At 38.4% G+C, this 27,332-nt stretch overlaps 2 protein-coding genes across 2 annotated transcripts; both read right to left on the bottom strand.

Moving 5' to 3' along the window:
- Positions 1-2,178: 2,178 nt before the first annotated feature.
- On the bottom strand, positions 2,179-3,120 carry LOC116893686 (olfactory receptor 5B3-like). Its single transcript, XM_032895402.1, has one exon. The coding sequence runs from the start codon at positions 3,115-3,117 to the stop codon at positions 2,179-2,181; it is 939 nt and encodes a 312-aa protein (XP_032751293.1). The 5' UTR covers positions 3,118-3,120.
- Positions 3,121-11,340: 8,220 nt separating this feature from the next.
- On the bottom strand, positions 11,341-12,282 carry LOC116893685 (olfactory receptor 5B3-like). The gene has a single exon (XM_032895401.1). It carries the CDS (start codon positions 12,277-12,279, stop codon positions 11,341-11,343), a length of 939 nt encoding a protein of 312 aa, XP_032751292.1. The 5' UTR covers positions 12,280-12,282.
- Between the last annotated feature and the right edge of the window lie 15,050 nt (positions 12,283-27,332).

Raw genomic sequence — 27,332 nt, 5'->3', positions numbered from 1 at the left:
AAATATTTACTTTATCAGTGGATATCCATTGCAGATTGCTTTGTGGTTAGGGTGGGAGCCAGTGTCTACTTCCCTTTTGAGTGCTGGGACCTCATCTGGCTTGAACATGTGCAGTTCTGTTGCATGCTATCATAGTCACTGTTGATTTATATGTATATCAGTCCACTTGTGTCTGAAAGTCATCCATCACCTCTGGCTCTTGTAATCTTTCTGCCTAATCTTCTACATAGATCTCTGAGCATTGAGGATAGGAGTGTGATGATGATATTCCATTGAAGGATTTAAGTGCTTCAAAGTCTTTCACACTCTGTTCATTATTCAATTGCAGGCTTCTGTAAGTTGCCATTACTATGAGAAGAAACTTTTCTGATGAGGACTGAGCAAGGTACTGATCTATGGATATAGCAATATGTCATTGGGTATCATTTTATTGCTATGTTCCTTTAGCAGAATAACACTGTCCTCCTGGACCCATGACCTATCTAGTCTCAGGTTCTTGGCCACATTAGCAATGCTAGGCATGGGTAACAAGCAGGCCCATGGAATTAAAACAGACCAAGCTACTGTTCTTACTTATATTTAGATTCCAGCTGAGATGCTGATGAGCACCATGAAGACAAAGCAGAGTGGAGGGACAGTGTGAGTAGGAAGGAAAGTGACTGTCTTATATGGGACTCATGGAAGTCTCCCAAGATGGCTAGCATCTGTTTAGGAAGAGAACTGAATGCAGTGAAGGAAATGTCCATGCAGGGGAGCAGCAAGAAGTAGGGGCATGTTTGCAGTGTGAACTAGGTGAAGGAACAGACTGTAACAAGAGGTAACACAACTTTATTAGTAATGAATGAACATAGATAACATGAATGATCCACAGCATGGTCAAAGCACTTCATGGGAGGGTATACATGTGCAACAGATCCCTTTGTTTTCACTCTACCTTCACTGTGCTCTGAGTAATGTTTTCTTTTGGAATATATGATATAACAAATAAGTTTTTATAAATTAGCTTCAACAAGAAAAAAGTATTAATTCACTTAAGAAGCCTGTTTAAAAGCTAAATTTGTATAAAATACTTTGATCTCTATCACTCAATAAATACACCAAGAATATGGACACACGATTCTAGACCTGCATCCATTAGAGGACTTAGAATAGTTATGCAACTAAACAAAAACAATCATAATTGGTCTTCCAATACCCTGATGAACTGTCTTAACTCATTTTATTGAATACTAGCAGTATGACTTGGAATGCACAGATAAGAGTATAAAGCACTTGCCATGTAAGTATGAAGACTAGAGTTGGAATTCTCATACATAACACACATTCTCATAAATTTTCCTAAATGTAGGATAGCAAAATAACAAAGAGTGCAGAACAGATAACAAACTTGGCTCCATAAAAAAGGAACATCTCATGGATGTGGCTATCAGAGCAAGAGAGAATCATGACTTCTTGATCATCATAGAAAAAGGAATGGACAGCATGACATAATGTCACATAAATGACAACATAGAGGCCCATCATAATACCAGCACTGAGACCATAGAACTACATTTGTAATACCAGAACTCAGAAGATGGAGGTGGATCTCAGAGAAAAGTTACTAGCTAGACTAGCTGTTCTGCCAGGTTATTTTCACTTGCCTACTTAAATAAATGATGTGGAGAGCCATTGAGAAAGATGCCCAGCATCTGGCCCCTATATATGTACCAGCGTCCACACATATACCCTCACATATGAAAATATGTGAATACACAAGCATACATACCACACGCAAATGCAAAACAAAGCCAAGAAGAATGACAACACCCGTGGAACAGGTTTTCTTTATGTTTGAATAGTTTTCTACCCATGTATGTGTGTGTGCCCTGCATTCACAAGCAGATACTACTCATGGGCTTTTATTTTGCCTTACAGTTTGCATTGTATAAATGGTTAGTAAAGAGTCTGATCCATGAGTGTTTAGAAAAAACATACCCAACAATGCTTAAGCTTCACTTCAGCCATTGTAGAACAGATATTGCATTTATATCATTCCTTCTATTTTCCAAAAAAAGGGGGAACATTTAAAAAGATATGGGTATTGATTCTTCTACTTAGCATCAATGTAACCTGAAATCTCACAAGGTACCTAGGGAAGCATGGAGTTGCATTACACTGCATTATATGATGCAAGACTCAAAATCCTAAGGAATATTTTGCTTTCTCTACAACTTTCTTGAATGCACTTTTTACCTCCTTGTTCCTGAGGCTGTAGACCACAGGGTTCAGCATGGGGATAACCATGGTGTAGAACACAGACACAATTTTGTCAGTGTCCATGGAGTGGTAGGAGCTGGGTTGTAAGTACATGAAAATAAGAGTGCCATAGAAAATGGAGACAGCAGTAAAGTGAGAAACGCAGGTGGACATAGCCTTCTGGTATCCTGCAGTTGAGCGCATCTTGAAGATGGTGATGAAGATGAATATGTAAGATATCAAAATGACAAGGAGTGCAGAACAGATAACAAAGCTTGCTCCATATAGAAGGATCATTTCACTGATGTGTCTATCAGAACAAGAGAGAACCATGACTGCTGGAACATCACAGAAAAAGTGATGGACTGCATTGGACTTACAGAAATAGAGTCTGAATGTATTCCCAGTGTGGATGGAGGAATTCAGGAAACCCCCAGCGTAGCAGGCTGTGGTCAGACATGCACAAGTAGTTGGAGTCATTGTGGTGGTATAATGCAGGGGTTTGCACACTGCTGCATAGCGATCATAAGCCATTGCAGCCAAGAGAAAATTTTCTGCTGTAGCAAAAACTACAAATAAGAACATCTGAGCAGCACAAGCACTGTAGGAAATGGCTTGGTTTCCTACAAGAAGTCCAGCAACAACTGTTGGGGTGACAGCAGAGGAGTAAAAGATATCCACCAGAGACAAGTGACCAAGAAAAATGTACATAGGAGTGTGGAGTCGGGAGTCCCAGAGAATCAGCACAAGCATCCCCAAGTTTCCAGTCACGTTAATGAAGTAGATAAGAGTGAAAATGATAAAGAGTGGTGTCTGCAGTTCTGGTGCATTGGTCAGACCTAGAAGGATGAACTCTGTTACCTCTGTCCTGTTCTCCATCACTATTATCTTGGGAACAGGAGTTGTCCTATCATGAATAGAAGAAGGCCATATTAAGAAATTGATGTATTCATATCAATCACAAGGATTAGTTCATAATAAGAAGTACATAGTAACAATATGTGTTTCAAATTTCTTTATAACCAGTCCGAATGAGATGGGTTAGTGCATAAAAGTGCACGCACAAAGTCTGAATTCAGTACTCAGATCTTACAATGTGAAAGAAAAGAACCAATTCTCAAGAGATATTCTCTTCTCCATGCATTGACTAAGGCACACACATCCATACACCTCATATATACATTCTCATTGAAATTGAAAGGTTCCCTATAACTAAAGCATAAGCCTGAAAACATTTTGTTTAAAGGATTTCAGCCAATTGAATAAATTATTTGTAGAGGATATCACTTGTTAGCTTAATGAATTACTCAACATTTCTGAAGGTTGCAGTTACAGGCTTCTCTATGTGAATAAATGTGCAAAATACTGTTCTCTAGACACTTCTATACATGTACTCCCATATTTCTGATCAAATTTGAATAATGGACACTTTCTCTTAGATTTCAGAACATCAGAGACTAAGATTTATATACATGTTGATAGAACAAGATTGCAAGCCAATTTTTGGTCCCAGACAAATGATTATCAAGTCCAATAGTGTAACCTAAGTTTAAATCAAGTTGCAATTTATAATTAGCCAGTGTCTTTGCTGGATCACTTTAGTCTTACAGCTTCCCCTATAGAACTCAGTGACATAACAGATCTAGTGAAATGACTGGGGCAAAAGGAGCTTCTGTGAATGCAGAGACAATTACAATAAAGGTGGGCAGGAAACCAGGCCGTACTGGGTAGAAAATGTTTGGTTCTGAGGAGACTCGTATGTCAGCCTCACATTTGCAGCCTAAGAACCACTGTTCCTGCTCAACTCTAAGCCATATTTTCTACATCTGCAGAATAAAGATGATAATGTGTTCAGTGTTCAGGTATTATTATCTAAATTAAATGAGAAAATCTACTTGTTAAGTGCACAAACACAGGTATTTAGTTGCATTGCATGATTGCTAGCCATGCCATAGTCATCACTATCACCACCACCACCACCACCACCACCACCAATCTCATTATAGCCAGGTATTAGAATCAAACTCTGCCCTTCCTCAAACCTGAGAAAAGTTTATGACAACAAGTAGGGCATTAGGTATTGAAGTCTAACTATCTCATTCCCCGATTTCATTTTTCATATAGTCATTCCTGTGCATCTTTGGGTGAACCCCAGCCACTCATGCTATGCCCATCGGGTTGATTATCCATATCAGCCACTCTTCTTTAATACTTTCTTGCATTTCTTTATCTCAGCTTGGGTTCCTTTTCCTTCTTTTGCTTACTATTGCTCTAACTTGATTGAATCACAAACATTAAGAGTTGAAAGTTTGTGATTGTGAGCTATATAGAGATTCATGACTTGTTTTAGTAGAAAAAAACTGAGTTTTTGTATTAATCTTTTATGATATAAACACAGTACTTTAAAATAATTTTATTGGAATTTTAAGGTCTTAGAAGTATATCTACCTTCTACCAACTACGTCTTCCTAGATTTCTTTAGCCATTTCAGCATATCACCTGACAAACCTAGACAATAAGGCTTTATGTAAACCTTAACACACATGACCACTTTAAAAATATACGGGGTGCTATGGATACCACAAGAACCATATGAAAAAGCATATATGTGAGTGCATGTATATGTAATTCTGCTTATATGTGAATGAGACATATTACCACATTTTGTTTACCATTTGTTGTTTGTAAATTGCCTGATAGCCTAGTTTTCCACACCTAGTTCAAAGAGTGATAGTTCCGTATTTAAGTAGATTTATCCATACTAAAAAGCTATTGTTTTTACTCAAATGGATCATCCATGAATGCTTAAATATATGGTATGTGGTTAAATTTAAAATGAGAGTATGGGATTTGAGTGGGGAATCACTAAAATGTAGATTACTTCTTTGTCTTGTTAAGTTACAATCATTTATTAAGTTTAAAGAATGATCATCTTAGTTTATACTTTTTAAATTTCCAGTGGGATACGAACAGATAACAAATATTTTCAAATTAATACCTAACCAGCCAGTGCCTCATCTCTACTGTTTGCTCTAAAATGTTTAGAAAGTAGGACACTGATAATTTCATAAATACCATTCAGCTCTTCATTGACAAATTTTTAATATTTGCAAGACAGAATTAACTCAGCATTTAAAAAAAATGGTTCAATACCTCAAACTCTGTGCTCAAATGACTCACAGTGGTTCTGCTAATGTGACTTTTCTGTGAGCCTTACATTTCACTGTAAGTAGATGGTGAATACAGAACCTTACCTTGGTCTTTGAAAAAGAGTGACAATCAGTTCTGAACAGAGTTTGTGATGAGAAGTCCTCCCACAGAGTAATACACAGGTATCATCATAGGAACTCTCTGGTAGGGAATAATCAAAAGGCGTGGAGCTTTTTAAAACAACAAAAACAAAGAAAAAAACTCACTCAAACAATCAACCCATAAATTTAGTGTGAATTTCCTGTGTCCTTAGAAGGGTCTCTATTTCTTCCTTGCTGTGAAACAAAAATTATAGTGTTACCTCTCTCATATAATCCATGGAGATGTATTTGCAGAGTGTTTAGTTGAGGAAGGTACACAGAAAATCTTGCTAACTGCTCACTTCTCTAAGATCGTTTAATACAATTTTTGTCTTGTGTATTTTTTTAACCATGGTTGAAGATACTTAGAAAATCTCCAGTTCAAACGAAAATCAGTATGTATGGGAAAATATTAACATTCAGATGGCTTAGTGATGACCACACATGGTCACGTTGCCATTGAGCTCTTCTAAAGTGATTAACTTTTAAGGGTAGTGCACCTGGCATTATGGAGTCATTGAGCTCTCTGGGGCTATTCCCCATGAGGGTACTTGTAGGTTCTCATTGCACCTTTATAATAATAAAAACCCAAGTCTTTCTGGGTCTAAAGATAGATTGTTTAAATGTATCTGTGCATCACGTGTTATTTTCTTCTCTTCTCCAATTAATATTAACTTATACACACCAATATTTAAGTATAAGGCCTTACACAATTTGGTCAAAGATATATTCATGTTACCACACCTATGACTATTCTCCATTAATTTTTCCTAACTCTTGGAGGGTGAGCTATTCTTTCATATACTAGACCTTAAAAACACCAAACCTCTGGGAACTTGTTGAGGGATATGGTGGAAGGACTGGAGGAGAGGAGGGGGATTGCCAACCCATTAGAAGAACAACATAAGCTGCCCTGACTACCCAGTTCTCCCAGAGTCTATACCACCAACCAAGGAGTGTACCTGGAGGGATCCATGGCTCCAGAAACACAAGTAACAGAGGATGGCCTTGCCTAGTAGCAATGGGAGAGAATACTCTGGGTCACAAGAAGGCTTGATACCCCAGCATAGGGGAATGCTGGAGTGATGGCACCAGAGTGTGTGGGTGGGTAGGGGAGCCCTCTCATACAGGCAAAGGTTAGGGGAGAGGGCATGTAGAATGGGGGGGTTGGTGGAGGGAATAACTGGGAAGTGGTATATCATTTGAGATGTAAACAAATGGAATGATTGATAAAAAACAAACAACAACAACAAAAATACACCAAACCTTACTTTTTGTGATAATGGGCAGCTATGTTTCCATCCAATGAGATATTTCTATTCTATAATTTGTTCCTCATTAAGATGCCAATAGACAACTATGGAATTTCTTTATTTGCTTAATAAGGATGAATGAATCATCCATAAATAGGAAACTGTGACTTTCACATTTCTAAGTAACTAGAGGAGGAAATCACAAGTATGAATGGGTAAATTCAATACATAGCTGAGTTAAAGACAGATATTAGCATGAGTTTGTGTTTAGATTAACAGGATCATGAGATACAGAAATAAGTATAGCTGTATGTATATACATATAAATATACATGGTAAATTAATTAGAGGCCTTTGCATGTATTCTCTTCATAAAAGTGTCTCTCAATAAAGAACATGTGACTGCAGTTCAGGAATGTTGAATGTTCAATAGCTATTTTTTTAAAGGCTTATGTATTTTTGTATATGTATATGAGTTACACACACACACACACACACACACACACACACTGTCACTATCTTCAGACACACAAGAAGAGGGCATCAGATCCTATTACACATGGTTGTGAGCCACCATGTGGTTGGTAGGAATTGAACTCAAGACCTATGAAAGCCAGTGATCTTATCTACTAAGTCATCTATCCAGCCCTGATAGCTTTTCCTTATCTGCCAATGGTAGACAGAAATCATCTTGAATTCTCCTTTTAAAAGTTAAAAAAATAAAATGAGATGATTCATTTCAAAAGGAACTTTTAGAAAAAAACCCAAGCAGTCTACAAATGGAGTCTACCACTCCTGAGTGAGAATACAGATTAAAATGCAGCAATGCAAAAAAAGTCTATACCTTTTCAAATACACTACATATCTAGTATTAAATCTTACAAAATTTTATTCTATGTTTATCACTACTTTGTTAGTAGTCTAAACATTTTACTATACGTATGGACTGAATGTTATTTGTTTCTTTATTCACTTATTAAATAAATATGGAGCTTCTGCAATGGGTCAAAATTGTATTCATGTCCAAAGCAGTAGTGTGTAATTAAAACACATGAAGCTATTTCTCTTACTTATATTTATATTCCAGCTGAGATGCTGATGAGCACCATGAAGACAAGGCAGAGTGGAGAGACAGTGTGAATGGGAAGGAAAGTGACTATCTTATAGGGGACTCATGGAAGTCTCTCAAGATGGCTAGCATCAGTTTAGGAAGAGAACTGAATGCAGTGAAGGAAATGTCCATGCAGGGGAGCAGCAAGCTCAAGTACCCTGAAGTAGGGACATGCTTACAGTTGAGAAGAACATCAAGGGGATCAGTGTGAACTGGGTGAAGGGACAGACTGTGAGTGACAAGAGATGATGCAAATACATTAAGGAGAAATGATCATCTGAGTCCTCGGAAACACTTGCAGAGATAATACATGAAGAACATGAATTGCCAGGACATTTTTTTTTGTTTGTTTGTTTTTTCTGCCTACAATTTTTTATTTATTTATTTTTTTATTAACTTGAATATTTCTTATATACATTTGAGTGTTATTCCCTTCCGGTTTCCGGCAAACATCCCCTCCCCTCCCCTTCCTTATGGGTGTTCCCTCCACCCTCCCCCATTGCCGCCCTCCCCCAACAGTCTAGTTCACTGGGGGTTCAGTCTTAGCAGGACCCAGGGCTTCCCCTTCCACTGGTGCTCTTACTAGGATATTCATTTGCTACCTATGAGGGGTCAGAGTCCAGGGTCAGTCCATGTATAGTCTTTAGGTAGTGGCTTAGTCCCTGGAAGCTCTGGTTGCTTGGCATTGTTGTACATATGGGGTCTCAGCCTTCAAGCTCTTCAGTTCTTTCTCTGATTCCTTCAACAGGGGTCCTATTCTCAGTTCAGTGGTTTGCTGCTGGCATTCCTTCTGTATTTGCTGTATTCTGGCTGTGTCTCTCAGGAGCGATCTACACTTCTGCACTTCTTTTGCTTCATCCATCTTGTCTAATGGGTGGCTGTATATATATGGGCCACATGTGGGGCAGGCTCTGAATGGGTGTCCTTCAGTCTCTGTTTTAATCTTTGCCTCTCTTTCCCTGCCAAGGGTATTCTTATTCCCCTTTTAAAGAAGGAGTGAAGCATTCACATTTTGATCATCCGTCTTGAGTTTCATTTGTTCTAGGCATCTAGGGTAATTCAAGCATTTGGGCTAATAGCCACTTATCAGTGAATGCATACCATGTATGTCTTTCTGTGATTAGGTTAGCTCCTCAGGATGATATTTTCCAGTTCAACCATTTTGCCTCCCAATTTCATAAAGTCGTTGTTTTGATAGCTGAGTAATATTCCATTGTGTAGATGTACCACATTTTCTGTATCCATTCCTCTGTTGAAGGGCATCTGGGTTCTTTCAGCTTCTGGCTATTATAAATAAGGCTGCGGTGAACATAGTGGAGCACGTGTCTTTTTTATATGTTGGGGCATCTTTTGGGTATATGCCCAAGAGAGGTATAGCTGGATCCTCAGGCAGTTCAATGTCCAATTTTCTGAGGAACCTCCAGACTGATTTCCAGAATGGTTGTACCAGTCTGCAATCCCACCAACAATGGAGGAGTGTTCCTCTTTCTCCATCCTCCTTAGCATCTGCTGTCACCTGAGTTTTTGATCTTAGCCATTCTCACTGGTGTGAGGTGAAATCTCAGGGTTGTTTTGATTTGCATTTCCCTGATGACTAAAGATGTTGAACATTTCTTTAGGTGTTTCTCAGCCATTCGGCATTCCTCAGCTGTGAATTCTTTGTTTAGCTCTGAATCCCATTTTTTAATAGGGTTATTTTTCTCCCCGGTCTAACTTTTTTGAGTTCTTTGTATATTTTGGATATAAGGCCTCTATCTGTTGTAGGATTGGTAAAGATCTTTTCCCAATCTGTTGGTTGCCGTTTTGTCCTAACCACAGTGTCCTTTGCCTTACAGAAGCTTTGCAGTTTTATGAGATCCCATTTGTGATTCTTGATCTTCGAGCATAAGCCATTGGTGTTTTGTTCAGGAAATTTTTTCCAGTGCCCATGTGTTCCAGATGCATCCCTAGTTTTTCTTCTATTAGTTTGAGTGTGTCTGGTTTGATGTGGAGGTCCTTGATCCACTTGGACTTAAGCTTTGTACAGGGTGATAAGCATGGATCGATCTGCATTCTTCTACATGTTGACCTCCAGTTGAACCAGCACCATTTGCTGAAAATGCTATCTTTTTTCCATTGGATGGATCTGGCTCCTTTGTCAAAAATCAAGTGACCATAGGTGTGTGGGTTCATTTCTGGGTCTTCAATTCTGTTCCATTGGTCTATCTGTCTGTCTCTGTACCAATACCATGCAGTTTTATCACTATTGCTCTGTAATACTGCTTGAGTTCAGGGATAGTGATTCCCCTGAAGTCCTTTTTTTTATTGTTGAGGATAGTTTTAGCTATCCTGGGTTTTTGTTATTCCAGATGAATTTGCAAATTGTTCTGTCTAACTCTTTGAAGAATTGGATTGGTATTTTGATGGGGAAAGGAGCACATTTAGGAGTAGTCACATGCAAAGTGGATAGGTTTTTTTTCATTCTATTTTCATGATACTTAGCACAATTTCTCTTCTGAATCATATAAAGCAAAAATTAAGCTTCTATAAAATGACCTGGACACAAAAGAAATATCCATTCATTAAAGATACTTTATTTCTAAGCCTCTCAGTAAAATACACACAGAGTGTGAGCACATATTTAAACCTACATCGCTTGAAGCATTTGGAGTAGTACATCAATTGAAGAGAAATAAACATAAATTGGTATTCTATTACCCGAAAGTATGTTACTTGAATTATTTGTGGAAAATTAATGGTGGATTTAGGAAGGTGATCCAGTGAGTAAAACAAATATCATGCAAACATGAAGACCATAACTGTGTATTACTAGAACCCTCATAAGTGAAGTGTTGGGAGAGCTGGAAAAAAGGAATGACAAGAGGAAACTGAATAGCTAGACCAGCTGATGGGAGAGATCTTGGTTTTATTGAGAGATCCTTCCTCAATCAAAATATTAAACAACCAGTCATTAAGAAAGATTTTTATGTTACCTGTAGTTACACGTGTATAGTTACCATGTCACATGTGCATGTCTGTGCATGTGTACACATGTGCATGAATAGCATGGATCCATAAACCTTTGAAAGAGAATACTAGCAAAATGCCATTGTACCCTGTGTATGTTTCTACACCCAAATGTCAGTGTCCATGGAGCAGAAACTTCTTCTCATTGGCTTTTCTTTACCTCTTGTTTTATATATGTGCTACTACTGGCATGTAGAAAATGTTTGGAGAAATGGTGAATAAACATGAATGTTTAGAGAAACATAGCCAACACACGCTAAACTTCACATCAGTCAGTCTAAAACAGATATTACATTTTCATCACTATTTCTATTTTTCCAAAAGGCAAACATTTGAAATGATTCTTCTACTTAACATCAGTGTGACCTGAAATCTCACAGGGTACCTAGGGGAGATCTGATAGGCATGGAGTTGCATTACAGTGCACTATACAAGGCTAGATTCAAAATCCTAAGGAATATTTTGCTTTCTCTACAACTTTCTTGAATGCACTTTTCACCTCCTTGTTCCTTAGGCTGTAGACCACAGGGTTCAGCATGGGGATGACCATGGTGTAGAACACAGACACAGTTTTGTCAGTGTCCATGGAGTGGCTGGAGGTGGGTTGTAAGTACATGAAAATAACAGTCCCATAGAAAATGGAGACAGCAGTAAAGTGAGAAACGCAGGTGGACATAGCCTTCTGGTATCCTGCAGTTGAGCGCATCTTGAAGATGGTGATGAAGATGAATGTGTAGGAGATCAAAATCAGGAGGAGTGCAGAACAGATAATGAAGCCTGCTCCATAAATGAGCACCATCTCACTAACATGTCTATCAGAGCAGGAGAGAGTCATGATGGCTGGAACATCACAGAAAAAGTGATGGACTGCATTGGACCCACAAAAGGAAAGCCTGAATGTATCCCCAGTGTGGATGGAGGAATTCAGAAAACCCCCAGCATAGCAGGCCATGGTGAGACATATACACACAGTTGGAGTCATGGTGGTGGTATAATGCAGGGGTTTGCACACTGCTGCATAGCGATCATAAGCCATTGCAGCCAGAAGTAAATCTTCTGTGGTGACAAAGGCTGAAAATGAGAACATCTGGGCGATACAATCATTATAGGAGACAGCTATGTTTCCTACAAGAAGTCCAGCCAAAACTGTTGGAGAGACAGCTGAGGAGTAAAAGATGTCCACCAGGGACAGGTTAGCAAGGAAACAATACATGGGAGTGTGGAGTCGAGAGTCCCAGAGAATCAGCACAATCATTCCTAAGTTCCCAATCACATTGGTGAAATAAATAAGGCTGATTATGATAAACAGAGGGGCATGCAGTTCTGGTGTATTGGTTAGTCCTAGGAGGATGAACTCTGTCATCTCTGTCCTGTTCTCCATTAACGTTATTTGGGAATCAGGATATGACCTGTGGGAAAAATAAGGAAACAGAAGATATCTATTGTATAGAGATTGACAAGATATTGATATGCCTTTGTAGCACTATCAGGAATTATTTTATTGTAATAAAAACATAAATTTCAATGATTCTTAATGCATAGGGCCAGTGAGATGGTCTACAGGCTCAAAGTACTGGTTTCAATCTCAACTAACTTGAGTTCAGTTCTCAGATTCCACAGTAAATGGAGGGAAGTAACACATGCACATTGTCCTTAGATATCCCCACAAATGCCATATCATGCATCACACACACACACACACACACACACACACACACACACACACACACACACATTAATTAGAGCAATAGCAATAATAGAAGTATAATTCTTAATGTTAATTGTTTGAGGCCAGATTTCAGTTTTGACCCCAGTTTGGCCTGAAACTTGTTAGGTAGACCAGGCTTACCTCAAACTCCTTAAATGACTTTGCTTCTGTTCAGGGATTAGAGGCATGTTCCACCATATCCACCAACGACTGAATCTTATATATCAACTTCTGTAGGAATTCAATCAATTGAATGAAGCATTTTCAAAGCTCCCCACTTCAATATTTTGACGATTTAATAATTTTCAAGGCTTGTTTTTATGTATATGTATATGTCTACGTCTGTGTGTGGTTATGTGTGTTATGTGTTAGTGCTTGTAAATTTCAGTCTTCAGTTCCCCTGGAGCTGGAGGTATAGGTGATTGTGAACAACTTGATGTGGACACTGACAGCAGAATTCACGTTTTCTATAAGAGGAGTGTGTACTCTTTATGGCTGGGCTATTCCTTCAACACAATTTTGATATGTTAATGGATTATCCAATGTGCAGTTTCTAAAACTAATAACTCAATGATTTTATCTTTTCTCATTCTCAAGCACTGGCACAGTTCTGTGCATGCAATGTACCAGAGACTACCCTGTGGACATATTTACATATATTCTCCCTGATTTCTCAACACATTTAAATAGCAAGTTCTTTTTCTTAGATGACAGAATGTCAGTGGATGAGTATTATAATTTTGTTGAAAAATACACTAATTTTCAAACCAAACTTTGGTCCCAGACAAAGTGGTTATTAACAGTGTAAACTAAGCTTAGATCAAATTGCAATTCATAGTTAGCCACTGTCTTTGTTGGATCACCTCAGTCTTAGGCTTCTCTCTGCAATCTCAGTGAGAGACACATGCCCAACAGATCTAGTGAGATGACTGAAGCAGAAGGAGCTTCTATAAATGCAGCGATTATTCTAATGAAGGAGGCCAGGATACCAGGCAGCATCTAGTAGAGAACTTTGATTCTGGAGAGAATTGTATGGTAGTCTTACATTTTCAGCCTAAGATCCACTGTCCCTGGCTTAACTCCCTTAAGACAGATTTTCCACATTTACAAAATAAAGGTGATAATGCATTCAGTGTTGAGGTATTGCTGTGTAAATAAAGTGGATAAATCTATTTCCTAAGTGCACAAAATACTATATATAGTCAAGTTGCATGATTGCTAGCTATGTCATCATCATGATCATCATGATCATGATCATGATCATCATCATCATCATCATGAGCATCATCATCATGAGCATCATTGTCATCAGGTATTAGAATAGAACTCTGTCCTTAAGACCTGAGAAAAGTTTGTGGCAACATGTAAGACATCTGGTGTGGATAAGTGTTGAAGTCTTTAAATCTCATTCCCCAAGTCTTTTTCTACACATGCATCCCTGTAGGTCTTTATGTGACACCCAGTTACTCATATTCTGTTCTTCTAATTGTTTATGTATTCCCTGTGAGCCATTCTTTTGTTTAAGCTCTTCTTGTGAATCTATATTTCAGCTTGAATTCATTCTTTCTTTTGCTTACGTCTGCCATGACTTGATTGGAACATAAGCATCATCAAAACTTGAAAGTTTGTAGATTGTGAGCTATATTTAAATTCATAAGCTGTGTTCATGAAAAATCTGTTTGTAGTTTTTGTTTGAGTCTTTTCTTTTCTTTCTTTTTTTTTTTTTTTTGGTTCTTTTTTTCGGAGCTGGGGACCGAACCCAGGGCCTTGTGCTTGCTAGGCAAGTGCTCTACCACTGAGCTAAATCCCCAACCCCATTTGAGTCTTTTCTAATGTAAACACAATAATTTATAATCCTTTCATTTGAATGTCATTCTCTTAGAGGTCTATCTATCCTCTACCAGGGCTTCTTATTGTTCATCTCCTACCCCTTTTAGCAGCTTACCTATCAAGTCTAGCCCTGGAAAGCTACATGTAAGACTAACAGTGTAATTGCTTTCTGAATATAGTAGGGTTTACAACATATAATAAGGAACTGGTATGAATGTGACCTGTGAGCATGTAAGTATGCTTGTATATGCATAAAACCTATGTGAATATCCCTTGTTTGCCATGAAGGTAGTTGATTATTATGAAATTAAGTAATATTTCCACAGCTGTTACAAAGTGCCAAGATTTAATATGAAAGCTACTTTCATCCTAATTGCTTTTAATTATATGGATGGTCTATGAATAAATGTCCATAGATAAGTGGGAAATAAAACTATACAACTAAGGGAAAATTTTCAAAGTTAAAATGGAGGTCTGTTCTTTTGCTTATTCATGTATAATCCTTTTAAAGAAAATATGATCATTTTATGTTATTCTTTTATCTTCAATGTGAAGTTAGTACTGGAGAGATGGCTTAGTGTTTAAGAGCACTGAACACTCCTCCAAATGATTTAAATGCAAATCCCAGCACTTCATTTCAGCTCATAGTCATTTATAATTCCAGTTCCAAGTTGGTCCAATGACTTTCCCAGCTTTGACCAGCTCTGCTCACTGAGGTGCATCGATATACATACAAGCAAACTACCCATATACATACAAATAAATAAAACTCCAAAAATAAGTCTCTCATGAAACAGATAACAAATAAAATCAAATAACACCTTCTGCAGCAGAACCTTATCTTTTTGTCTACTCTAGGGTTCTTGGCAGGATATTGGTATATCTTAAGCACCATAAGCTCTCAAGTGACAAATATTTATTTTTTGCAAGACAGATTTAACCCCACATTTTAGAAAAGGATTTAAGCACTTGAACTCTGTGCTTCAATGGCTCACGGTGTTTCTGTTAATGCTACTGTGAATTAGCTGTACTTTTCACTAAAAGCAGATGGTGAATACAGAAACTTACCTTGCTCCTTGAACAAGGGTGACAGTCAGTTCTGAATGGTGTGTCTGCAATGAGAAGTCCTTCCGTGGAGTAATAGCCAGGTATCATCAGAGGGACTCTCTGGCAGGGGGTCATTAAAAGGTGCTGAGATTTCTAATGCATCAAAATCAAACCAAAGCAACAAAAATGCCATAAGGAAAAAAAAAAACAGAAAAAGGACACTAAAATTGGCCAGCTATGAGATTACCATGTATACCTTACCTTTAGAAGGCATTGTTACTTCCTCCTTCCTTCTAAAGAAAAGATTATAACATTGCCTCTCCTATGCAATCCACAGTTTTGTGTTTGTAGAGCATAATAGAGGAAAATACATAGAACAGCTTCCTAACCAGTGGCTTTTCTGAGGTTCTTCAGTACTGCTTTTATCTTGGGTATTTTTTTCAACCATGTTTGTAGACTTCTAGGAAATTTCTAGGACAGAAGGTCAATGTGTATGCATGAATACCAACATTCAGATGACTGGATGATAGCCAATGGTGAACAGTGTGCAATCTGTCCTGGTCTTCTAAACTAATGTTGGACTTCAGAGAACAATGCATGCGAACCAGCTTGGCATTATTGAGTCTCTGAGCTCTCTGGGGATGTCCCCCATGAGGACATCTGTAGGTCCTTATTTCATGTTCCTAAGAAAGAAACAAGCTCCCAGTTGGTACCTAGCTAGAGGATTTAAGTGTTTCTATGTCTATATATGTTTGTATCATCTATTATTTTTCTTTTTTCCTAATTAATGTATAAATTATAAACATCCTAAAAACTTTTTTAACATAAAGAGTATACAATTTGGTTAAAGGTATATTCATGTCACCCTAACATGACTATCCTTACAAGTTTTCAAAGCTGTCATGCTCTTCCACCTGCTCAGTCTGGAAAACAGGAAACTCTTTTTGTCCACACAATTTAATCTTTGTTACAATGGCTTTACCCACACCCTAGAATATGTAACCATTGGGTCCAGTGATTTCACTTAGAATGTTATATTTGAGGTCTGTTTATATTTTTCATTATCAGGCATAGAATCTGTTCTGTAATAAAGATATACTTCATAATTTAAACTTTGCATATCATTTCTTCCATTCAGCACTTAAGAAACCTTTGTGTTGTGCTGAGTGTGTGTGTGTGTGTATTTTAAGTCACAATCTCTCTATAGCCCAGACCATCCTTGCCCTTTTCTACACTTGAACTATAGATATGCACCGACTTTCTTACCTGTTTCCTGTCAGCTGATTAAGAATGAAGAAGCGGGCCACATGATTTTACTGTCTCTGTTTTTATTTTTTTGAATGAAAGATCATCCGTCTTGAGTTTCATTTGACATCTAGGGTAATTCAATCATTTGGGCTACCACTAAAACCCTTCGTCATTTTTTTGCCCAATAATTTCATAAAGTCATTTTCCATTGTAGATGTACCACATTTCTGTATCCATTCCTCTGTTGAAGTCAGCATTTCCTGATATTAAAAATGAAGTTAGCCAACTCCAGTTAAAATATCAGAGAAATTAGATTAAATATCTCCCTTTAATATTCATTTAGCAATGAAAAATACAAAAAGAAATTCATTAGTGCTTAAACATAGTTTCTGTGTTAGTTTGAATGATAGTGGTCCCTATAGGCTGTTTTATTTTAATGCTAAGTCACCATGTAATGAAACTGTTTGGAAGGATTAGGAGATATGGCCTAGTTGGAGAAGGTGTGTCACTGGGCATGGTCTTTGAGGTTTCAAAAGTCCAACTTTTCAGCTACTGCTTCAGCATCATGTCTGTCTGCTTCTTACCATAATGATCAAAGACTAAACATATAAAATTATAAGTCTCCAATTAAACACTTTCTTTTATGAGAGTTGCCTTGGTTGTGATGTCTTTTCACAGCAATAAAACAGTAACTAAGACTGTTACAGACCACTAATTTTTGTTCCAAGAAATGTAAATGTACAATAATATATAAAAGTCAGCCATGTAACAATATAAATTGATAGAACATAGAGAAAAGAAATACAATAAATGTATTAAGGAATGATTGATATAGCTATGTAAATATTTTCTTTTAAGATAAAGTTGGTCAGATAGCTCGTGATAAAAGTAAATTTCACAAATTATAAAAACAATTATTAAATCTCATACTTAATATTATTTCAAGAGAGACCTTGGGTCCACTACAAGTGCAGCATGTGCTATTACCCACTGATCCATCTCCCTAGCTCCGTTTGGAAAATTTAATGGATTATCCAGTATGACGTTCATGAAACTAGTAAGAGGGAAAGGAAAGCAGCCTGTTGTGTGAATTTACCCACAAGATAAGCACCCTTGTTTTCATCTGTTCTGCTCAAATTGGTCCAGAAGCATCTATCCAGAGCAAACCATTAAAAAAATCAATTAAAAGATGCAATTAAGAAGGACAAAATGAAATTAAAGCTACTCTTAGATGACTTGATATTTTTCCTTGTTTTTTTTTAATTGTTTGAGAAGGTCCTGTCCTGTGTTTTCATCAAATCCATTCCATTCCTCTACCTCTGATTCCTCTCCTATCTCCTCCAACACTTTCCCTTTCCCCTCTCAACACCATGTGCTAGTTTTTTGTTTTGTTTTGTTTTTGTTCTCTGCCTTGCTTTAGTTTTCTGTTTTGTTTTTGTATTTCCCCCTGAGTCCACTTAGTGCTGCCTATACGCTTATGTGTGCATGAGTGCAGAACCACCTACTGGAGCATGGGTAGCTTTTCGGGGTCACTTCCCTGAAGATAACTGACTTTCCTCTTTCCATCAGCAGCTATTAGTTACCAAACGCTCCTCAGCTCCTTTCCCATCAGGGCTGACATTCTGTGCACGTCATGTGCATGCAGGCGCAGATGCTGTTAGTTCCTCTATGCAATGGTGCTGGTATGTTCAGGAAATGCAGTTTGTTTGCAAACATCAATGACCTCTGGTTCTTTAACCCTTCTTAAGCAATGTTCCCTGAGCCTTAGGTAAAGAACTGTGATGTAGATGCTACATAGAATCCATAAATCCATAAATGCTCAATGGTTTCTTTTTTAAATAATTTTATTTTCTTGCATATTTTATGTATTTATATTTCAAATGTTATCCCTTTTCCCCCCTCTCCCATACCTCTGCTCCCTTCCCCCTGCTTCTATGAGGATGGTCCCATTCCCACCCACCCGCTCCAACCTCAAGACCCTGGCGTTACCCTACATTGGGGAAATGAGCCTTCACAGGACCAAGGGCTTTCCTTCCATTGATGCTGCACAATGCCATCCTATGCAACATATGTGGCTGAAGTCATAGGTCCCTCCATGTGTACTCATTGGTTGGTGGTTTAGACCCTGGAAGCTCTGGTAGGGTTTGGTTGTTGATATTGTTGTTCTTCTTGTGGTGTTGCAAACCTCTTCAGCTCCTTCAGTCTTTTCTCTAACTCCTCCATTGGGGTCCCCTTGTTCAGTCCAATGGTTAGCTACAACCATCCTCATCTGTGGGCTCTAGCAGAGCCTCTCAGGAGACACACATATCTGAATTCTGTCAGCAAGCACTTCTTTGAATTAGCAATACTGACTGGGTTTGGTGATAGCATATGGGATGGTTTCCCCAGGTGGTGCAGTCTATGGATGACCTTTTCTTCAGTCTCGGCTCCACTTTTTGTCCCTGTATTTCTTCCAGTGAGTATTTTCTCCTTCCTTTTAAGAAGGAATTAAGCATCCACATTTTTGTCTTCCTTCTTGGGCTTCATACGATCTGCGAATTTTTTCTTAGATATTCCAAGTTTTTGGACTAATATCCAGTTATCAGTGAGTGCATACCATTTGAGTACTTTCTTGACTGAGTTACCTCACTCAGGATGTTGGGACATCTTTTAGTTATATGACAAGGAGTAGTATAGCTGGGTCCTCTGGTAGTACTATGTCCAATTTTCCTGAGGAACCACCAGACTGATTTCCAGAATGGTTGTAGCAGCTTGCAATTCCACCAACAACGAAGAAGTGTTCCTATTTCTCCACATCCTCCCCAGCATCTACTGTTACCTGAGTTTTTCATATTAGCCATTCTGACTGGTATGAAGTGGTATTTTGGGGTTGTTTTGATTTGCATTTCCCTGATGATTAAAGATGTTGAACATTTCTTTACGTGCTTCTCCACCATTTAATATTCCTCAATTGAGAATTTTTTGTTTAGCTCTGTACCCCAATTTTTAATAGGATTATTTGATTCTCTGGAGTCTAACTTCTTGAGTTTTTGTATGTATTAGATATTAACCCTCTATCAGATGTAGGATTGGTAATAAACCTTTTCCTAATCGGTTGGTTGCCATTTTCTCCTAATGACAGTGTCCTTTGCCTTACAGAAGCTTTGCAATTTTATGAAGTCCCATTTGTCAATTCTTGATCTTAGAGGATAAGTCATTGGTGTTCTGTTCAAAAAATTTTCCCCTGTGCCTGTGTGTTTGAGGCTCTTCCCCACCTTTTCTATTAGTTTCAGTGTATCTAGTTTTATGTGGAGGTCTTTGATCCACTTGGACTAGAGCTTTGTACAAGGAGATAAGAATGGGTCAATTTGCATTCTTCTACATGCTGACCTTCAGTTGAACCAGCACCATTTGTTGGAAATGTTGTCGTTTTTTTTTCATTGTATGGTTTTAGCTTCTTTGTCAAAGATTGAGTGACAATAGGTATGTGGTTCATGTAGAAGAATGCAAATCAATTCATTCTTATCACCATGTACAAAGCTCAAGTACAAGTAGATCAAGGACCTCCACAGAAAACCAGATATGCTGAAACTAATAGTAGGGCAAGTCTGGGTGAGCCTCAAACATATGGGCACAGGGAAACAATTCCTGAACAGAACACCAGTGGCTTATGGTCTAAGATCAACAATAGACAAATGTGACCTCATAAAATTACAAGGCTTCTGTAAGGCAAAAGACACTGTCAATAGAACAAAATGGCAACCAACAGATTTGGAAAAGGTCTTTACCAATCCTATATCCAATAGAGAGCTAATATCCAACATATACACATAACTCAAGAAACTAGACTCCAGAGATTCAAGAATTCCTATTAAAATGGGGTACAGAGCTAAACAAAGAATTCTCAACTGAGGAATATTGAATGGAAGTGAAGCACTTAAAGTAATGTTCAATATCCTTAGTCATCATGGAAATACAAACCAAAACAACCCTGAGATATCACCTCACACCAGTCAGAATGGCCAAGATCAGAAATTAAGGTGATAGCAGATGCTGGTGAGGATGCAGCAAAAGAAGAACATTCCTACATTGTTGGGTGGGATTGCAAACTGGTACAATCACTGTGGAAATCATTCTGGAGGTTCCTCAGAAAATTGGAAGTAGTGCTAACTGAGGACCCAGATATACCACTCCTAGTCATATACCCAAAAGATGCTCCAACATACAACAAAGACACATCTTCCACTATGTTCATAGCAGCCTTATTTATAATAGCCCAATTCTGGAAAGATCCCAGATGTCCTTCAACAGAAGAGTGGAACCAGAAAATGTGATACCTTAACACACTGGAGTACTATTCAGCTATTAGAACAATGATTCCATGAAATTTTTAGGCAAATGGATAGAAGTAGAAAATATCCTGAATGAGGTAACCCAATCACAGAAAAACACATATGTAATCACTTATAAGTGTTTATGAACCCAAAAGTTTGGAATAACCAATATACAATTTATAGACCTAATGAAGCCCAAGAAGAAGGAAGACCAAAGTATGGATGCTTCAGTCCTCCTTAGAAGAGGAAACAAAACATTCACAGGAGGAAATATGGAGACATATTTTGGAGCAGAGACATGAGGAAAGACCATCCAGAGACTGTCCCACCTGGGGATCCATCTCATATAGAGTCACCAAACCAGACACTATTTTGGATGCCAAGAAGTGCATCCTGACAGGAGCCTGATATAGCTGTCTCCCAAGAGGCTCTGCCAAAGCATGACAAATGCAGAGGAGGATGTTCATAGCCAACCATTAGATCGAGAATGGATTGCCAATGGAGGAGATAGGGAAAAGACTGAAGGAGCTGAAGTGGTTTGCCACAGCTTAAGGGAAGAACAACAATATCAAACAACCAGATATTCCAGAGCTCCCAGGTTCTAAACCACCAACCGAAGAGTATACATACATGGAGGACCTAGCTCCAGCCGAATATGTAGCAGAGGATGGTGTTGTAGGGCATCAATGGGAGAAGAGGTCCTTGGTCCTGTGAAGGCCTGATGCCCTAGTGTAGGGGAATGCCAGGTCAGGGAGGCAGTAGAGAGTTGGTAGGTGGGTGGGGGAGTACTCTCATAGAAGCAGGGAGTGGGGGGTATGGGATAGGGGGTTCCTGGAGGAGAAACAGGAAAAGGGATACCATTTGAAATGTAAATAAAGAAAATATCCAATAAAAGAAGAAAAGAAAAAGATATTTTTAAGTAAAATTTAAGAAATGAAACTATTTAAGACCCTCCAAATCACCTTTTTCCTTCTATGCACATTAAATACTCAAAAAAGCTTAAGCTATTCCATTTAAAGCATTAACAAACTATTCCCAGTAGCCTACATATTTATCCAGCAAGTAGAGACAAAGGCAGGTGAATCTCCATCAGTTCAGTGACAACCTATATCATGACTTCTAAGATAACCGGGCTTCCCAATAAGACCTTGTATCAAACAAAACAAAACAAAACAAAAAACAAAAACAAAAATACAAACAAAACCAAAGAAAATAAAACAGGCAAAGCTAATCAAATATTCAACAATATATGTAGCCAAGCATTTATAAGACATATGCTTGAAAACCATAAAATGCTCAAATAAAATATTTTAATAAATGTAAATGCATCCTTTGTTCATGAATTGGAAAACTCAGCACATCCTTGTGGAATTCCATTGTGATCATGAACCAGTCATCAAAATGCCAGTGCCCAGCCTAGAGAAACAAACTATAAACAGGTATAAAAATGTATGTTGAATTTCATTGAGAACGTACTAGTCTTTCATTTTGAAATGAAAATATAATAGGCTGTCCCACACTTCCCAGTTTTATAAACTGTTATGAAGCTTAAGTACTCATGATGGTATAAATTTAGACTACAAACAAAGAAATAGACAATTGAACAGAACAATCTAAAAATAAGTACCCATGCACTGTAGGTTACTTAATTTCCTATCTTTACACTCTAATTTGCATATTATACAAAGATAGCAAAAATAAAAATGGAAAGAATAAATCTAATTAAGGGGAGACTTGTATTCATAGTATTTTAATATTAAAACAGCCTGGAGGCAAAGTCTTAGTGAAGTACTTGTAGAGAAAATGTAAGAATTTGAGTTTAGTTTCCAGCCTCACCATAAACAAAAATCCATACTATGGTGCTCCACATTCATTATCCCAGCACAGAGGAGGTAGAATCTGGTGCAACCCTGTATCATCCTACCATAATCAGAAAGTTCTAGGCCAGTGAGTAACCTTGCCTCAAAACCAATGTAAACAGTAGAGTGAGGAACAACATTCAAGGTTGAACTCTGACTCTTGTCCATGCATGCTTGTATAACAGCAAACACACGTTTACAGACAAATACATAAATATACTCACAAAAATAGTCAAATGAAGTATAAAGCATAAATGTCAATATACCAATAAATGTGACATTATTAGTCACATTATTAGTTGAATGTTTACATTAGTCTAATGACTAACACAATCCTACATCTTGAAATAATGTATAGCATAATTAGCAAGGATTGCTATTTGTTGTAAAATTTAAACGTTTCTTTTAACTTGTCTACTCTTATTTATTTTGTTTTATTTTGAGATTATAATACAATCACAGTCATTCTCCCTTCCCTTTCCTCCCTCCAAATCCTCCCATAAACCTCTCCTTGCCAGCCAAAACCATCAAATGGAAAAAAGATAGCATTTTCAGCAAATGGTGCTGGTTCAACTGAAGGTCAACATGTAGAAGAATGCAGATGGATCCATGCTTATCACCCTGTACAAAGCTTAAGTCCAAGTGGATCAAGGAACTCCACATCAAACCAGATGTACTCAAACTAATAGAAGAAAAACTAGGGAAGCATCTGGAATACATGGGCACTGGAAAAAATTTCCTGAACAAAACATCAATGGCTTATGCTCTAAGATCAAGAATCGACAAATGGGATCTCATAAAACTGCAAAGCTTCTGTAAGGCAAAGGACACTGTGGTTAGGACAAAATGGCAACCAACAGATTGGGAAAAGATCTTTACCAATCCTACAACAGATAGAGGCCTTATATCCAAAATATACAAAGAACTCAAAAAGTGAGACCGCAGGGAGACAAATAACCCTATTAAAAAATGGGGTTCAGAGCTAAACAAAGAATTCACAGCTGAGGAATGCCGAATGGCTGAGAAACACCTAAAGAAATGTTCAACATCTTTAGTCATAAGGGAAATGCAAATCAAAACAACCCTGAGATTTCACCTCACACCAGTAGAATGGCTAAGATCAAAAACTCAGGTGACAGCAAATGCTGGGAGGATGTGGAGAAAGAGGAACACTCCTCCATTGTTGGTGGGATTGCAGACTGGTACAACCATTCTGGAAATCAGTCTGGAGGTTCCTCAGAAAAATTGGACATTGAACTGCCTGAGGATCCAGCTATACCTCTCTTGGCATATACCCAAAAGATGCCCCAACATATAAAAAACACGTGCTCCACTATGTTCACCATAGCAGCCTTATTTATAGTAGCCAGAAGCTGGAAAGAACCCAGATGCCCTTCAACAGAGGAATGGATACAGAAAATGTGGTACATCTACAAAATGGAATATTACTCAGCTATCAAAAACAATGACTTTATGAAATTTGTAGGCAAATGGTTGGAACTGGAAAATATCATCCTGAGTGAGCTAACCCAATCACAGAAAGACATACATGGTATGCACTCATTGATAAGTGGCTATTAGCCCAAATGCTTGAATTACCCTAGATGCCTAGAACAAATGAAACTCAAGACGGATGATCAAAATGTGAATGCTTCACTCCTTCTTTAAAAGGGGAACAAGAATACCCTTGGCAGGGAATAGAGAGGCAAAGATTAAAACAGAGACAGAAGGAACACCCATTCAGAGCCTGCCCCACATGTGGCCCATACATATACAGCCATCCAATTAGACAAGATGGATGAAGCAAAGAAGTGCAGGCAAGACAGGAGCGGATGTAGATCTCTCCTGAGAGACACAGCCAGAATACAGCAAATACAGAGGCGAATGCCAGCAGCAAACCACTGAACTGAGAATAGGACCCCGTTGAAGGAATCAGAAAAAGAACTGGAAGAGCTTGAAGGGGCTCGAGACCCCATATATACAACAATGCCAAGCAACCAGAGTTTCCAGGGACTAAGCCACTACCTAAAGACTATACATGGACTGACCCTGGACTCTGACCTCATAGGTAGCAATGAATATTCTAGTAAGAACACCAGTGGAAGGGGAAACCCTTGGTCCTGCTAAGACTGAACCCCCAGTGAACTAGATTTTTGGGAGGAGGGCGGCAATGGGGGGAGGATGGGGAGGGGAACACCCATAAAGAAGGGAAGGGGGATGTTTGCCCGGAAACCGGGAAAGGGAATAACACTCGAAATGTATATAAGAAATACTCAAGTTAATAAAAAACAAAAACAAAAAAAACCTCTCCTTGCTCTCTTGCAAATTCATGACCTCTCTTCTCATTAATTGTTGTTTGGGGTATGTGTATACATAAACATATATTCTTAAATACAACCTGCTCAGTCTGTAAAATGTTACTTGTACTTATGTTTTCAAGGTTGGCCATTTGGTGTGGAATAACCAACGAGTGTTCTCTTCCCTGGGCATGAATATTTCTCCCACTCTCAGCATTCCTTAGTTGTCTGTAGTTCTTTGTACAGGATTGGGCTTTGTGGTGTCTATTTGTGGTGGGCATATTTATTAGTATTGTCCTTGTTCAGCTAGTGTTTAGACAGTCATGTTGGTGAGGCATTATGGATGAAGCTTCTGGCATTATTAGGAGACACAAACTCACAATAAATTCCTAGTCCTCTGAATCTTACAATCTTTCAACCCCTCTTCTGCAATGTTCCCTGAGCCTTTAAGTATGAGAGTTGTTTTCTAGCTTCGTCCACTGGAACTGAGATCCACAACTCTGTATTTTAATTGGTTGTTATTTTCTGTAATGATATCATCTTCCAAAAAGAAGTCTTTTTGATAAGGCATGAGAAAAAAAATACAAAATTGCCACTAAGTTAATTTTGTGTCGGCCAGCTACTGCTGGTCCTAGGGCTTAAAAGTGGTTTATTTACCCAGTGAGAGTTCATCAATTAGAAAAAATGAATTTTTCATTCATGAGTGGTTATCAATTGAAGATAGCTTCTTGGCTAGGGATGTGGGTTTGTGTCCACTTCCACTCTCAACAAAGTTATCATTACAGCCAAACCCGGTGCAGGACCTGTGTTTGCTGCCTCAGTCTCTGTGTTCACATGAGCTTCAATCACAATGATTTAGAGGACCTTGTTTTCTTGGTGTCCTCAAAGACCCTCCGACTCTAGCACTCTGCCTTCTCTTCCACACGTTCTATGAGCCCTGAGAGGAGGAAATTGATGATATCTTGTTTAGGATATTTCCAGGTCTCTTACTCTGCACAAAATTTAGCCATAGCTCTCTGTATTTCTTACCATCACTGCAGCAGGGGTCTTCCATGATGATTGCTGAGTAAGAGATTGATATATGAGAATAGTCGAATGTGGTTAAGAATCTTTTTATGGCTAGGTTCCTTTACCAGAACAATAGTATTTGGTTTAACCCTAGGTCCCTGGGTCTCAGGATCTTGGCTGAGTAAAATTGTCAAGCATGAGTTCTACCTCTGGAAGTGAATTTTAAATACAATTAGATATTCGCTAGTCCCACAAGCTCTGTGCCATTATTGTACGAGTACATCTTACATGCAGGTCACCAATGTAGATCAAAGTTCAAAGGTTTGTGGCTGGGTTGGTGTTTATCTTTCTCCTTTGGTAGTATGCCAAGTACTTTCCTGTCCTGCTAGTCGGTAAGAATGAAGGCTCTAAGTTGGCAACACCTTGGCTTCTCCAAGTTCAATGTGTTATATAGGTATTGGCTTCAGCAATGTTGATCTTACCATCAATTTGTGGAGAGCAGCCAATACCATTGGCGACATGAGTTGTTGGGGGTTCCTATGGGGCCTCTTTGGTGAACAACTCAATTAAATGTAGCCCATTCATGAAACTGGTAGCTGCATTTGGTGACAAGAGATGTCGACTTGGGGCTTTATCTCCCCTGATATTTGATTATTTCCTTTAGCTCATATCCAAATATGCATATAGTTTAGGTTGCTTCTATTGTATTAGGTTTCCATACAATCCTTAAATGGCCATTAGTTTTAGCTGCCCTTCCCCATATTCTCTTACTCCTCCCCCTCTTTCTCTTTGCTTTGACCCTCCTGTTCCGGTATCCTACTATCAATCCATAATTATACATTCAATTTACCTTCCTAGAGTAAGCCAATCTTTCTCTGAAGCCCTTAATGTATGCCTAACTTTTCTCCTTAGAGACCTTCTGGGCACATTGGCCATGGAACCAGGTAGGCAACTTTCACTCTCCTTTCCATAGTACAATTCCAATTCACCAGTCTCATTACCTGCCATATAGCACATCACCTTCAGGGACCCCTTCCTTCTTTCCCTTTATTCCCTAAGGATTCCATAGTTCTTCATGGCCAACTCAATTTTTCTCCCCCCAGTGGACCATCTCAGCCTACAGC

Source organism: Rattus rattus, chromosome 2 (assembly GCF_011064425.1).
Source record: "Rattus rattus isolate New Zealand chromosome 2, Rrattus_CSIRO_v1, whole genome shotgun sequence".
Taxonomy (NCBI): domain Eukaryota; kingdom Metazoa; phylum Chordata; class Mammalia; order Rodentia; family Muridae; genus Rattus; species Rattus rattus.
The sequence above is the reverse complement of the archived record's forward strand: the minus strand, read 5'-3'. Positions and strand labels throughout refer to the sequence as shown.